We start from the raw sequence: 16624 nt of genomic DNA on the forward strand, positions 1-16624 counted from the left end.
GCAAGACTATCTTGGCTATTTCATTTCACAATGTGGTGATGAAAAGAAGTCAACAGGCACAAATCACACATCCTGCACTTTCAGCAGAAGTTAAACAGCGCAGTCAGCTAAATTGTACCCTGACACATTAAACGCTAAAGCATCCTGGGAATAAACAACTTTAACCATTTCATTATTTCTACCTACAGTACAATTCTACAACCCATTGAAAAGAAAAGAGAAAGCAAAAACCTTAAACATAAAAAACAAATCCTAATCCTGCCTTTATATGTATAAGAATAGGGTATTTTACAGCATTCTGCCACTAACATGAGCAGACATCTGAGGGGCTGGCTGGAGAGGTTACACAAACTGTAATGTCGGAAGAGGACAGCATCATGAGAATGGATTCTAGCCACACCACCCCGCCCACCCGCCCAACTCCTGCACCGAGTTAAAATCAGGGATATCCAGTCAAGCAAGCTGACAGTCAACGCACTGAACCAAGCTCATTAGCAGGCTGTCACTGCAATCTGGAGCCAGACTAGCTTTTTTAAAGGCTGCATCTGATTTCCATGCAACCTAGAAAATTACAGGTCAACCTCCCTTATCCGGGACTCCCTCATCCAGCACCACCCCTCGTTCGGGACCATTCCCGGCCGTCGGGTGGTGCAGGAGCAGAACGCGGCCGGTCAAAATCCTCAAAAAATTCAATGTAAAAAAAAGACTTTACATTACAAAACTTTACATACTTTACAAAAAAAACCTGACACCTTCGCGGCCCGCCTACACCTTCAGGACCTACCAACCCACCGACACCTTCGGGCCCGCTTGGGCCGCTTCCCTCCCCCCTCCCGCCCCCCACCTCCAACCTTGGGCCGTGTGTGAAAGCGGCGAAGGTGTTGGTGGGCTAGTGGGCCCCGAAGGTATCAGCAGGCCCTGAAGTGGCTTGAGGCTGGGAGTGAGTTTGTATAGCGTTGAAAACACGTGACTTCTCCTTATGCAGCAAAATCCCTCATTCAGAACAGGCCAGGTACCGAGGGTGCTGGATAAGGGAGGTTCAACCTGTACTTCTGTTTTGCACAGTTTTTAGACCAATTACTACTCCAATAGATATGCAAATGAGTTGTCTCCAGAAATTCTTTAATAAATACCTCTCCAGACCATTGGTGGTACAACTTATTTATGTAATCCCATTGATGTAATGCACCACTCGGAATTTCTAGGCCTTGGGTTTAAAAAGATGGCACTCAATGCCACAGCCACCTCCCTCCACAAAGTGCATAGCATATTCCTGGTGGGTGACCGGCCCTGCTCCAAAAGAGAGCATTCCTCCTGCATTGTATTCTGTTATGGAGACATGCAGCTCCAGATCCGTGAAGTTTGCTGCTCATTTCCTTGATCTGGCTGCCATCCTTGTTGCTCATGTTGTCTGCATCCTCCAGTGCTATCATTAAGCAACAGTAGGTTTTATATCCCACTGTTACACCAGGTCTCAGCCTCTCCCCCATGCATTTTCTGGTCCCCACAATCCCCACTCTATCACCTCTCCCGCAACAGTGCTGCTAGGATTTCAGAGCCGGTGTATGTACATGCTACCTGCTTTAAATGATATGGGTGACAAGAGAGTGCTGAGAATGTGACATTCCTGCAGTATCAGTTTCCTCCTCTGGGGCATGTGGAAGATGAGCACTTGGGAATTGTTCTGTAGTTCCAGTTGCAGTATGTTTCATAGCTGAGCACAAACATTGCTTTGACCTTGATGAAAGTGTAAATCCCTGTCACAGTGAATGTATGTGATTATTGTTGCACAAAACAGGAGCACTGTCATCTCATCAGCATCTCCTTGGCCCTGTACAACTTCCCAGCCTAAGATGTCCATGATACTGTCCTTGAAGCACATACAGGATTTTATTTACTCAATGTCACCACCAGTTCTGACACAATGGTGCCTTTGAAGGACATCATCTACAAAGTTGTTTAAGATTAAGATGGAATTTTGCAACAAGAAGCAAACACTGTACAGCAGAGTATATGAGGGCTATGTGTTCAAGAATGGAGAAGCAGTGGGACCAAAATAGCATGCATTGTTGACGGGCCAACTTACCGCTGCATGAATTTCTGGTGGACTTCGATCTAGGTGATCAGAGTTCCCACCAGAAACAGGCAGGAGCCTCGTTAATAAATGCAAATAGGTTAGACGACGTAGTTACAACCTCTGATGCAATTTTCATCTCCAGTACCGCTGGTTTATGCTCCTACCCACCAACTATGGGCGATACAATTCAGGAGGTGGCCATTCTTAGCGATATTTAACGTTATCCTCAGTTACTCTCAGGTAAAACACTAGAAAGTTTTGGGAGGCATTTTACTTGTGTCACAAAGTGTTTATTGCTATTCAAATGATTTTAAAGTGCTTGTAGCTGCTGTAGGATGTTCTGAACTTTTAAGGGATTTCTGGCATCACACTTATTTCATCATGGAGGTCCTTCTGTGTTATGTATGCAATAAAGGTTCAACTGAGTATTGTTTAACTAAGCAAGGTACAACCTTGCTTCTGCTTTATTTAGGCCCAAAGTGTCTGACTCACAAAATGGCTGGCCTTTTATACCAGAGCAGCACCATGTACGTGCTGCTCAGTGGCCTCCAACAATGACACCCTCTAGTGACTACAAACAGTATGTACATACATGACAATACCCTGCTCTGAGATCTTATCACAGTCTTTCACAGGTTGAGACGGTCTGGTGCTTTACGCTCCCGAGTTGACCGTCTTAGTTCGATTCCGGCTTTGGGTAAATGTGCGGAGTCTGTTGTGGCTGGTGGCTGGATGGCTGACTTGTTGGGGGTGGCAGTGGCCATGTCAGGAATTGCAAGTCCATTTTTATTGAACAAGTCCGTGATGGAAACTCTAGGTTCACTGATGACCCTTGAGTCCACTGAAGGCTGCTGGTAAGTTGGTTGGTTGTCGACGGTTTCTTTGTCCGACTGCTCTGGCTCATCTGTATGCCTCAGCTTTGTTTGATCCATGTGTTTCCTGCAAGTTTGCCCATGCTTGAGCTTAATAACAAATACTCTATTGCCCTCTTTGACCATGACCATACCAACGATCCATTTGGGACCCTGACCATAATTCAACACATATATAGGATCATTAACAGAAATCCACGTGACACAGTTGCGTGATCGTGGTACCCTTGTTGACTCTGTCTTCTGTATTCAACATGATTACTTAAATCCGGGTGTACAAGAGATAACTTGGTCTAAAGACCTCTTTTCATCATGAGTTCAGCAGGCAAGACCCCTGTGAGTGTGTGGAGTCTTGTCCTGTAACTCAGCGATATGCAAGACAAGTGGGTCTGCAGTGACCCTTGGGTTACTTTCCTCATGCTTTGCTTGCTAATTTGTATGGCCCGTTCTGCTTGCCCGTTAGACGCAGGTTTGAATGGTGCTGACATTACATGTTTTATGCTGTTAAGTTTTACAAACTCCTGAAACTCCTACTGGTGAAGCACAACCCATTGTCGCTCACCACTATGTCAAGCAGACTATGTGTTGCAAACATGACATTGAGCTCCTCTATGGTTGCCGTGGGCATACTGGATGACATGATTATGCATTCTATCCACTTCGAATAAGCGTCCACCACCACTAAAAACATGTTGCCCAGGAAGGGACCTGCAAAATCTACATGGATCCTGGACCAAGGTTTGGATGGCCATGACCACAGACTCAGCGGTGATTCTGCTGGTGCTTTGCTGAGCTGCATGCAGGTGTTGCACTGATGCACGCATGCTTCCAGCTCAGAATCAATTCTTGGCCACCATACATGGGACCTGGCGATGGCTTCATCATCACTATACCAGGATGTGTGCTATGTAACTCACGCATAAACTTCTCTCTCCATTTCTTAGGCATTACAACGCGATTGCCCCACAATATGCAATCTGCTTGAATAGACAGTTTGTCCTTGCGACGAATGTACGGTTTGGCCTCCTCGCACATTTGCTTAGGTATGGCAGACCAATCCGCTTTGAGGATGCAACCCTTTACCACCGATAATATCGGGTCCTGGCTGGTCCAGGTCTTAACTTGTTGAGCCGTGACAGGGATACCTTCACTCTCAAAAGCATCCATGATTAACATTAAATCTGCCGGTTGTGGCGTTTCTACCTCCAGTGTGGGCAGCGGCAACTGGCTCAAAGCATCGGCACAATTCTCTGTGCCAGGTCTGTGGCAAATGACATCATCATCATCATCATCATAGGCAGTCCCTCGAAACGAGGATGACTTGCTTCCACGCCGAAAAGGGATGAGTTCACAAGTGTTTCAATGATGAACCTAATATTCCAGGTCCTGAACTACATCTTGAAGGCTGGAAGATGCCTGTGCGTGGATTCTTTTAATGTGTGGTGGCCGTTGCACACCAACCACCACACGGGCTTGACAGAGCTAAGTCTTGGTCCAGTGACAAGGATCAACCAAGACGACTGGAGACCAGCTCTGCTGCATGGATCTAGTGTGCACACATATTGCAGTGTGGGCTGGCCCGTGCTGCACCTTGCTACTTCTGGGGACATAATCATAGGCAGATAATGTCAGCACCCATCTTTGGATGCGGGATGAAGCGTGGGTATTGATACCTTTGCTCTCAGAAAACAATGAAATGATCGGTCTCTAATTCGAACCTCAGACCGAACAGATATTGATGCATCTTTTTAACACCGTACACACGTTAAAGCTTCTTTTTCTATCATACTGTACGCTCTTTCTGCTTTAGACAAACTTTTGGATGCATACGCGACTGGTTGAAGTTTCCCCGACTCATTGGCTTGTTGTAACAAGCAACCAATTCCATATGACGATGCGTCACAGGCCAAAATGTACCATAATGTACCAGTAGCTTGTTTGAGCAAAGCAGATTGGTGGCTTTCTCGCAAGCTCTGTCTTGCAATGCGCCCCACACCCAGTTGTTAACTTTTCTCAATAACATGTGCAGTGGTTCAAGTAAGGTGCTTAATTTAGGTAGGAAGTTACCAAAGTAGTTGAGTAGACCAAGGAACGAATGCAGCTCCGTCACGTTTTGCGGCTTGGGTGCATTCTTGATAGCTTTGCTTTTCACGTCAGTAGGTCTGATGCCATCAGTGGCGATTTTCCTCCCGAGGAATTCGACCTCCAGTGCCATGAAGACGCACTTCCAGCATTTCAGTCCGAGTCCTATTCTGTCCAAACGCAGTAGAACCTCTTCCAGATTGTTCAGATGTTCGTTGGAGCCACGACCTATGATCAGGATGTCATCTTGGAACATGACGGTTCTGGGAACGGACTTCAGTAGACTTTCCATATTCCTCTGGAATATTGCTGTAGCCGAGTGAATTGCAAACGGATACATGTGGTAAATAAACAGTCCTTTGTGCATGTTAATTCTCGTAAGTCTCTTCGATGTCTCGACCAACTCCTGCGTCATATAGGCTGACGTCAATTCCAGTTTTGTGAACGACTTCCCTCTGGCTAGCGTCGCAAACAAGTCATCAGCCTTCAGTAATGGGTACTGATCTTGTTTCGAAACCCTGTTGATCGTAGCCTTGTAGTCTCCAGAGGAACAATGGGGCTGGCTCATTCATTAAATTCAACCGGTGATAAGATCCCTTCATACTGGTCTGTCCAGTTCAATTTCGACCTTCTCCCTCATCATATACAGCACTTCCCGAGCTTTATGATGGATGGGTCTTGAATCTGAGTCCATGTGGATCTGCACTTTGGCTCCCGTGAAGTTGCCGATACCCGGCTCGAAAAGCGAGGGGATCTTGCTCAATACTTGGGCACATGTATCTTCCTCCGACGACAACGCCGTTATGTCGTTCCAGTCGCATCTGATTTTCTCCAACCAGCTCCTGCCGAGCAGCATTGGGCCATTGCCTGGAACAATCCACAGCGGTAACTCGTGAACCGCACCGTCATACGACACATTAATTTGTGCACTGCAAATCATCTTTATCAGTTCTTTGGTGTACGTGTGCAGCTTGGCATTAACAGAGCTCAGCCTGGGACTCACAGTCTTAGTATCCCACAGCTTATTAAATGCCCTCTCGTTCATGATCGATTGACTCGCCCCTGTGTCCAGTTCCATCGATACCCGTTAAACTTCACCTTAATCAAAATTGGTTTACTCTTGGTTATGAAAGAATACAGTCCATACACTTCCTCCTCTGGCATCTCGGATTGCGTATCCGGATCCACGCTAGTCTGATTCTCATCCTCCACATGGTGTGTCGCAGCTCACTTGCTCATCTGTGGACACTTGCGCTGGAGATGCCCCACTCTCAGACAGCCTTTTCAACTATATTGCTTAAATCAGCACTGCTGGTACCGATGATTTCCCCCACAACACCAACACGGAGAAGTCGGGTACATTCCCTCTGCCGGACTTTCGGCAGCTACAGGTTTTGCGAACACAGCCAGATAGGCCCTGCCATGTGCCGCGCTGCCGAACGCCAAATCTATTGCATTTCCAGTACTTGCCGTGGTTCAGTTCTTTGCCGATATTTGCTTTAAACTCTTTTCTGTCGTCATACATGATTGAACGATCTGGATGGCCCTTTTTAAATCCAACTCCTCCACCACCAGAAGTTTGCACAGGATCACCTCTTGGTTGATATCGATAAAAAAGAAGTCCCGCAGCATGTCTGCCAACCCTGTCCTGAACTTGCACGGTCCCGCTAGACGTCACAGGTCGGCAACAAATTCCGCCGCACTCTGGCCCTCTGATCGAATGTGTGTATAAAACCTGTATCTTGAGATGATGATGTCGTCGTCTGGCTTGAGGTGCTCCCGTACCAATGTACACAACTCCTCGTACGTTTTCTCTGTTGGATCACTAGGCATGAGTAGATTCTTTATCAGACGGTAGATCTTTGAACCGCACACAGTGAGGAACACGGCCCGGCACCGATCTGCATCGCGACCCCCTTCATTTTTTTGGCCACGAAGTACTGGTTCAAACGGCTCACAAAGTCTGCCCAATCTTCTCCCTCCACGAATCGCTCTAAAAATCCAATCGTGCTCATTTTGCAAACAAAGGTTCTTGTATTCTCGTCGCCAAATGTTATGTATGCAATAAAGGTTCAAACTGAATACTGTTTAACTAAGCAAGGTACAACCTTGCTTCTGCTTTATTTAGGCCCATAGTGTCTGACTCACAAAATGGCTGGCCTTTTATACCTGAGCAGCACCATGTGCGTGCTGCTCAGTGGCCTCTAACAATGACACCATCTGGTGGCTACAAACAGCATGTACATATATGACATTCTGGGAATCCCACTCTGGTGTGAGGAGGAACAGGAGCAGGAGCAGCAGCCGGATCAGGGAGCAAACAGAGCTGCAGAAAAGAAGGAGCTTATAGCTCCAGGGCAATAAATTTGCTGCTCTCAGAAGAGCAGTGCATAAGGAGCCTTTGTTTCTCTTGTGAGGTTGGAACAGAGTTGTGTTGCTTCCTGTAACAAGACCTGTAACCCACAGATGGCAAAGCATTGCTTAGTGCAGTCAAGGGCACTGCAGCCTTGAACTGCTTTGCCTCTGTCTGTTTCCACACTACTACAAGAAATAGCAGTAAATTCAGACTGTTTGGAGTCCAAACTTACATTAGCAGGTGACTGATGGCTTGTTTGCTAGAGTAAACACTTCATCACTTTCACCATGGACAACCAGAAACAGCAAGTGAGCGCTTGGGTTTTGTACAGATTGCAGGATACTGCCAAGTCCAGGACATCACTGATAGCAGCCATTTCACCCTGCGAGCTCCTTCAGATGATCCCACTACCTTCATGAATCACAGGCTTTAATGTGCTGCAAATGTGCAATCACCAACAGCGTATCGGACATTTGGAAAAGCAAAATTATGTCGGGCAAAGTCAACATGGATTTATGAAAGTGAAGTCATGTTTGACAAATTTTCTGGAGTTCTTTGGCAATGTAATGAACAGGGTGGATAAAGGGGAACCAGTGGATGTGGTGTATTTGGACTTCCAGAAGGGATTTGACAAGGTGTCACATAAAAGGTTACTGCACAAAATAAAAGTTCACGGGGTTGGGGGTAATATATTAGCATGGACAGAGGATTGGCTAACTAACAGAAAACAGAGAGTCGGGATAAATGGTTCATTCTCTGGTTGGCAACCAGTAACTAGTGGGGTGCCGCAGGGATCAGTGCTGGGACCCCAACTATTTACAATCTATATTAACGACTTGGAAGAAGGGACTGAGTAACGTAGCCAAGTTTGCTGACGATACAAAGATGGGAGGAAAAGCAATGTGTGAGGATGACACAAAAAATCTGCAAAAGGACATAGATAGGCGAAGTGAGTAGGCAAAAATTTGGCAGATGGAGTATAATGTTGGAAAGTGTGGGGTCATGCACTTTGCCAGAAAAAACTCAAAGGGCAAATTATTATTTAAATAGAGAAAGATTGCAAAGTGCCGCAGTACAGCGGGAGCTGGGGGTGCTTGTGGATGAAACGCAAAAGGAAGTATACAAGTACAGCAAGTGATCAGGAAGGCCAATGGTATCTTGGCCTTTATTGCAAAGGGGATGGAGTATAAAAGCAGGGAAGTCTTGCTTCAGCTATATAAGGTATTGGTGAGGCCACACCTGGAATACTGCATGCAGTTTTGGTTTCCATATTTACGAAAGGATATACTTGCTTTGGAGGCAGTTTAGAGAAGGTTCACTAGGTTGATTCCAGGGATGAGGGGATTGACATGAGGAAAGGTTGAGTAGGTTGGGCTTCTACTCATTGGAATTCAGAAGAATGAGAGGCGATCTTATCGAAACGTATAAGATTGTGAGGGGGCTTGACAAGGTGGATGCAGAGAGGAAGATTCCACTGATGGGGAAGACTAGAACTAGAGGGCATGATCTTAGAATAAGGCGCTGCCCATTTAAAACAGAAATGAGGAGAAATTTCTTCTCTCAGAGGGTTGTAAATCTGTGGAATTCGTTGCCTCAGAGAGCTGTGGAAGCTGGGACATTGAATAAATTTAAGACAGAAATAGACAATTTCTTAAACGATAAGGGGTTATGGGGAGCGGGCAGGGAAGTGGAGCTGAGTCCATGATCCGATCAGCCATGATCTTATTGAATGGCGGAGCAGGCTCGTGGGGCTGTATGGCCTACTCCTGTTCCTATTTCTTATGTTCTTATGTTCTTATGTATCATGCAGTTCTATGCCTACATTCCTGGCAGCTCACATGGTGCTTTTATAATGTGGCAATCCGCCACCTCACTGCTCTTTATCCCTGCACACTAAGTGTGAGGCTAGCTGCTTGGGGACATGAGGTATCACTACAGCCCTGCAGACCATGAGCTTGGTGGCGGTTTTGAGGGCCTTGTTGATAAGAGGCTCCCGAGGTATGGGAAATTGTGTTAGAGAAATTAATGGGATTGAAGACTGATAAATCCCCAGGGCCTGATCGTCTGCATCCCAGAGTACTTAAGGAAGTAGCCCTAGAAATAGTTGAAGCATTAGTGATCATTTTCCAATAGTCTATCGACTCTGGATCAGTTCCTATGGACTGGAGGGTAGCTAATGTAACACCACTTTTTAAGAAAGGAGGGAGAGAGAAAATGGGTAACTATAGACTGGTTAGCCTGACATCAGCACTGGGGAAAATGTTGGAATCAATTATTAAAGATGAAATAGAAGTGCATTTGGAAAGCAGTGACAGGATCGGTCCAAGTCAGCATGGATTTATGAAAGGGAAATCTTCTAGAATTTTTTGAGGATGTAACTAGTAGAGTGGACAAGGGAGAACCAGTGGATGTGGTGTGTTTGGACTTACAAAAGGCTTTTGACACGGTCTCACACAAGAGATTGGTGTGCAAAATTAAAGCACATGGTATTGGAGGTAATGTACTGACGTGGATAGAGAACTGGTTGGCAGACAGGAAGCAGAGACTCGGGATAATGGGTCCTTTTCAGAATGGCAGGCAGCGACTAGTGGGGTGTCGCAGGGCTCAATGCTGGGACCTCAGCTCTTTACAATATACATTAATGATTTAGATGAAGGAATTGAGTGTAATATCTCCAAGTTTGCAGATGACACTAAGCTGGGTGGTGGAGTGAGCTGTGAGGAGGACACCAAGAGGTTGCAGGGTGACTTTGGCAGGTTAGATAAGTGGGCAAACGCGTGGCAGATGCAGAATAATGTGGATAAATGTGAGGTTATCCACTTTGGTGGCAAAAACACGTAGGCAGAATATTATCTGAATGGCGGCAGATTAGGAAAAGGGGAGGTGCAGCGAGACCTGGGTGTCATTTTACATCAGTCATTGAAAGTTGGCATGCAGGTACAGCAGGCAGTGAAGAAGGCAAATGGTATGTTGGCCTTCATAATTAGGGGATTTGAGTATAGGAGCAGGGAGATCTTACTGAAGTTGTACAGGGCCTTATTGAGGTCTCACCTGGAATATTGTGTTCCGTTTTGGTCTCCTAATCTGAGGAAGGACATCCTTGCTATTGAGAGAGTGCAGTGAAGGTTCACCAGACTGATTTCCGGGATGGCAGGACTGACTTATGAGGAGAGACTGGATCGACTGTGCCTGTATTCACTGGAGTTTAGAAGGGTGAGAGTGGATCTCATAGAAACATATAAAATTCTGACGGGACTGGACAGGTTAGATGCAGGAAGAATGTTCCCGATGTTGGGGAAGTCCAGAACCAGGGGACATAGTCCAAGGATAAGGGGTATGCCATTTAGGACTAAGATGAGGAGAAACTTCTTCACTCAGAGAGTTGTTAACCTGTGGAATTCCCTACCGCAGAGAGTTGTTGATGCCAGTTTATTGGTTATATTCAAGAGTGAGTTAGATATGACGCTTACGTCCAAAGGGATCAAGGGGTATGGAGAGAAAGCAGGAAAGGGGTACTGAGGTGAATGATCAGCCATGATCTTAGTGAATGGCGGTATAGGCTCGAAGGGCCGAATGCCTACTCCTGCACCTATTTTCTATGTTTCTATGTTTCTATCTACCTGGCCTGCTACCTTCAGAGATCTGTGGACCTGCACTCCAAGGTCCCTTTGTTCCTCTACACATTTCAGTGTCGTACCATTTAATGTGTATTCCCTTGCCTTATTAGGCCTCCCCAAATGCATTACCTCACACTTATCTGGATTGAATTCCTTTTGCCACTGTTCAGCCTACCTGACCAGTATATTGATATCTTCCTGCAGTCAGCACCTTTATCTTCATTATCAACCATACAGTCTACTTTCGTGTTATCTGAAAACGTCTTTATCATGCCCCCAACATTCAAGTCCAGATCATTGATATATACCACAAAAAGCAAGTGACCCAGCACTGAGCCCTGTGGAACCCCACTGGATACAGCCTTCTAGTCACAAAAACACCCATCAACCATTACCCTTTGCTTCTTGCCTCTGAGCCAATTTTGGATCCAACTTGTCACTTTGCCCTGGATCCCATGGGCTTTTACTTTCGTGACCAGTCTGCCATATGGGACCTTATCAAAAGCTTTGCTAAAATCCATATACACTACATCATTCGCACTGCCCTCATCAACCCTCCTGGTTACCTCCTCGAAAATTCAATCAAGTTAGTCAGACACGACCTTCCCTTAACAAATCCATGCTGACTGTCCTTAATTAATCCATGTCTTTCCAAGTGAAGATTTATCCTGTCCCTCAGGATTTTTTCCAATAATTTTCCCACCATTGAGGTTAGGCTGACTGGCCTGTAATTACTCGGCCTATCCCTTTCTCCCTTTTTAAACAAAGGTACAACATTAGCAGTCCTCCAGTCCTCTGGCACCACACCTGTAGCCAGAGAGGACTGGAAAATGATGGTCAGAGCCTTTGCTATTTCCTCCTTTGCTTCGCTTATTGGCCTGGGATACATTTCATCTGGGCCTGGTGATTTATCCACTTTCAAAGCTGCAAAGCTCCTTAATACTTCCTCTCTTACTAGGTTTATCTCATCTAATAATTCACATTCCTCCTCCCTCATTGCAAAGTCTGCATCGGCCCTCTGCGAAAACAGATGGAAAGTATTCATTAAGAATCATACCCACGTCTCCAGCCTCCACACACAGATTTCCTTTATGGTCTCTAATAGGGCCCACTCTTTCTCTAGTTATCCTCTTGCTCTTAATGTATTTATAAAACATCTTTGGGTTGTCCCTGATTTTACTTGCCAGCATTCTTTCATGCTCTCTCTTTGCTTTCCTGATATCTTTTTTAATTGCACCCCTGCACTTTTTATATTCCTCTGCAATATTGAGTTCTCAGTATCTGTCATCAGCTTCCCTTTTTTTCTTTATCTTACCCTCTATACCCCTTGACATCCAGGGTATGACATAATAGGGGCATTACATTTTTCCAGTCCCCTGGGACCTCTCCAGAATCCAGGGACTTTTGGTAGATTACAACCAATGCATCCATTATCTCTGCAGCCACCTCTTTTAAGACCCTGGGATGCAGGGCATCAGGTCCAGGGGACTTGTCCACTTTTCATCCCATTAGTTTGCCTAGTACTTTTTCTCTAGTGATAGTGATTGTTTTAAGTTCCCCCCTCCCCGCCCCGTCCCATTAGCCCCTTGATTATCAATTATTGGGATGCTTTTAGTTTTGTTCAAAGTCTCTGCTATTTCCCAGTTTCCCATTTTAATTTCCCTTTCTCATCCTCTAAGGAACCAATGTTTACTTTATCTACTTGCTTCCTTTTTATATACCTGTAGAAGCTCTTCCTTGCTGATTTCTAAAAATTTCCCAATCCTCTGGCCTTCCACTGTTCTTCACAACATTGTATGCCTTTGTTTTCAATTTGATGCCGTCCTTTACTTCCTTAGTTAGCCGTGGATGGTTGATCCTTCTCTTAGAGTTTTTGGGGTAGAAATTGCTCCCCACCTGAAACAGGACACATGCACCCCTTTTGAATGGTTTTTACCGCAGCTGCAGTTCAGGTCGCCTCTTGAGCGACATTCCACTCTTTGTTGGTTTTTTTCCTTGGATCCAGAAGTCACTCTTAATGGGAGCGATAACAACACTTGAGGGGTGAATATGTGGGGGTACCAGGCTGGCCAAACCGGGGGGCATAATTGTCGGGTCGACATGGCAGTCGGCTGACAAAAAAAACATACATGACGGCAGCGGCCGTGAACCCTCCGCAGCACCGGAAAAAAACAGGTTTTGGCACCGCCGGGCAGGCTAAAGATTTTCAGAGGGGAATGTCGCCGTCGGGTGGAGGAGGGGGTGTAGATTGGCGGTGCACCCGTGATGATGCAATTACCATGGCAGCAGTGGAGCGGTGGGATGGGATCAGGACACCGCCAGGAAACCTCAGGAGGGTAATTGGGCTTTCAGCGGCCATTCCACCGAAAAGTTGGCGGCCATTCCACTTCGCAGCATGGCTGCCGATTTACGTGGTAACAGGCCTTAAGGAGAGGGGCAATTTCAGCCCTTTAGTTTCTTACTGGAGTATATCTTTGCTAAGAGTTATGAAATATCTCCTTAAATGTTTGCCACTGCTTTTCTATAGTCTATCCCTTTAATATATTTTCCCAGTCCACTTTAGCCAGCTGTGCCTTCATACCTTTGTAATTACCTTTATTTAAATTCAGGACACTAGTTTGAAACCTAGCTTTCTCACCCTCAAACTGAATTTAAAATTCTACCATGCTACGATCACTCTTCCCACGAGGATCCTTCACTACGAGATCATGAATTAATCCAGACTCATTACACATTACCAGGTCTAAAATAGTCTGCTCCCTGGTTGGTTCTACAACGTATTATTCCAAGAAACTATCCCGCATACACTCTATGAACGCTTCCTCAAGGCTACCTTTGCCAATTTGATTTGTCCAATCAATATGAAGATTAAAATCGCCCATGATTATTGCTGTACCTTTCTTACAAGCTTCCATTATTTCTTGATTTATACTCTGTCCTACAGTGTGGCTACTGTTTGGGAGTTTGTAGACTACTCCCACCAGTGACTTCTTTAACTTATTATTTCTTATCTCCACCCAAACTGATTCTACAAACTGATCTTCTGAGCCAATATCATTTCTCACTGCTGCACTAATCTCATCCTTAATAACAGAGTTACCCCACCTCCTTTTGCTTTCTGCCTATCCTTACGAAATGGCAAATACCCCTGAATATTCAGTTCCCATCCTTGGTCACCTTGCAACCACATCTCTGTAATGGCAATCAGATCATACCCATTTATTACTATTTGAGCTGTCAACTTATCTATCTTGTTACGAATGCTGTGTGCGTTCAGATATAGAGCTTTTAATTTTGTCTTATGTGTATACGCTCTGTCCCTTCCTGTCACACTCTGGTTATCATTACCCCTATTGCTACCCTGCACCTTTGCCTTTTCCCTTCTCTTTGACTTTTTGAATTTCCTCTCATGGGATCCCTCCCCTCCACAATTTAGTTTAAAGCACTCTCTACAGCCCTAGTTATTCGATTCACCAAGACACTGGCCCCAACCTGGTTCAAGTGAAACCCGTACCAATGGAACAGCTCCCTCCTATCCCAGTACTGGTGCCAGTGCCCCATGAATTGAAACCCATTTCTTCCAAACCAATCTTTGGGCCACGCATTCATCGCTCTGATCTTATTTACCCTCTGCAAATTTGCTCGTGGCTCAGGTAGTAATCCAGAGATTATTACCTTTGTGATATTTACTGCTTTTTGAGAAGACAGCATATACTGTCCAGTGTATTATATTATAATTCAAGGGTACTGACATGCTAACCCTCATGGCATGTATAAAGGTACAGGTGAAGACTCAGTCTATTTATGGAAACCCTCTGTTGAGAGGGAGCCCAAACTGTAACACTGCTCACAACTTCATAAACGCAGTTTGTCGGTGGGTTGGTGAAGTAACTAATACCAGGTGTAGAGACTAACCATTCTGCTACAGTACTTTAAACTGAGTGGCTGAAAATCCTTGGCCCATTTGCTGCATTCCTGCCGCAACTCTGATGGTAGTGCAGTGGAAAGATCGGAAAATAGATCAGGATCCAAACATAATGGAGCCTCTGCCTGCCCACTACGAGGTCAGCAGCATCAGAGGAGGAGGGGCTGGTGGGGACTCCCAACATCAGGAGTGTTGTGTTCCTGTCCTCTCAGTCAGCAGAATCAGCAACTGGTCCATTCAGTGAGAAAGAGTGTACCAAAAAAATTGAGTAGTTTTGTTAGTGTCAAATGTTTCTGATCCCTCTTATCAACAGGCAATGTTCTGCAATGTATCTCGGAGGGGGGGGGGCTCTGGAAACGCATCCCCTCTCCCTGAAGCAGGCACCCTAAGCCACAGCTTGCAGCCTCACCACCACGGTGTGCACCCAAGATGTGCCCCGACTGGCACCGGCAGTATTTAAACCAGCTGGCCTCCAGCTGACCTCTCACACTCTGGCGGGGTCAGCATCAGAGGCCACCATTGAGCACATTCCAGCACTTCTGCCAGGATGGACGACCATGGGTTTTTGCACCCTGTCACAATAAACTTGTTTACTTTTTATCAATTTGTTCTCATAAGGAGAAATAAATTAGACTCTTTCATGATGGTTTTGTAAATGGGAATTCTCTGACGTGGACTGCTCTGTATTTGCATAATTGATAAATGAATTTCACTCCATGGAAAACAAGCGTTCAGCCTGCAGTAATCGAAGAATAAAAGCACTTTGCAGCTAATAGTTTTTAATGTGCGTTGGGCTTTGTCTTCCCCAGGCAGAATCCCAGTTGTCAAGCTCTGAGCTCCCTTCTGAAGAGTCCGTCTCTGTAACAGAAATTTCAAGGAGGCACAACAGTGCTAGTGGAGGAGGACGCCTGAAACTGGGGTAAATCTAGTCCTTCACATGTCATTGCCAAGCAGCCTATATTAGCACAGTCGGTACAAATAAAAACCATCCAAAACAGAACAGGCAGAAACAGCTCAAAGGGTGAAAGTACACAGCACATGAAATACATATTTCCCTTCTGCCTTGCGGGTAGTCACTGTGACATCCTATTTCAGATTGTAAGAATCTCTACATTATATGTATATCTTTTTTTTAGTAGGAATTTATAGCTAGCTAGTATTGTTACAAGTTTCTGTGATCTCTTCTGGAGGAGCTGTCAGTGTATGAGAGGAAGTCTGAAATATTTATCCGGTTAAACTGTGACTTTGGGTTTCTTTTCATCTCAAGTCTTTAATTACAAAAGTGGAAATATTTGTGCCTGTGTAGGAGCTACATGGGCTAAAAATGTTCTCACCCTGCTGTTTATAAAATGATGTCCGGGAGATGTTGGTGACAAGCATTCTGTATCAACCAGGCCAAGCTGTCTCAGCTGGTAGTTAATGGAGAATAAACAACCATCAGTTCATACTGCTTCTATCCAGGACACTGTTTCAAAGCTTAATCTCCAGCTTGTCAGTGGTCTATTTTCTACACTTTATGTCTTTGAGATCTATTTTGATTGACAGTTTAGATTAATTGTGAAGGTCCCTTTTTTATTTGCCATTTTTACCAGTTTGACTTCAAAAGCTATAATCAGCCCGGCAATTTAGGTTCCTCAGTGTTTTCCTATCTTGCTGTTACTCTATACATACCAGGAGCTGGCAGGGCACTCCATG

The 16624-nt window shown here is 45.2% G+C and overlaps 1 protein-coding gene across 1 annotated transcript in view; it reads left to right on the forward strand.

The window, feature by feature from the left end:
* Positions 1 to 16624, forward strand: part of LOC139263956 (V-type proton ATPase 116 kDa subunit a 1-like) — a 242186-nt gene that overhangs the window by 20395 nt on the left and 205167 nt on the right. Inside the window, exon 5 of the mRNA XM_070880048.1 lies at positions 15739 to 15848. Within this exon, the coding sequence (XP_070736149.1) occupies positions 15739 to 15848 (110 nt within the window). The remainder of the gene's footprint in view (positions 1 to 15738; positions 15849 to 16624) is intronic.

The sequence above is a fragment of the Pristiophorus japonicus genome, chromosome 5 (assembly GCF_044704955.1).
Source record: "Pristiophorus japonicus isolate sPriJap1 chromosome 5, sPriJap1.hap1, whole genome shotgun sequence".
Classification (NCBI taxonomy): Eukaryota; Metazoa; Chordata; class Chondrichthyes; family Pristiophoridae; genus Pristiophorus; species Pristiophorus japonicus.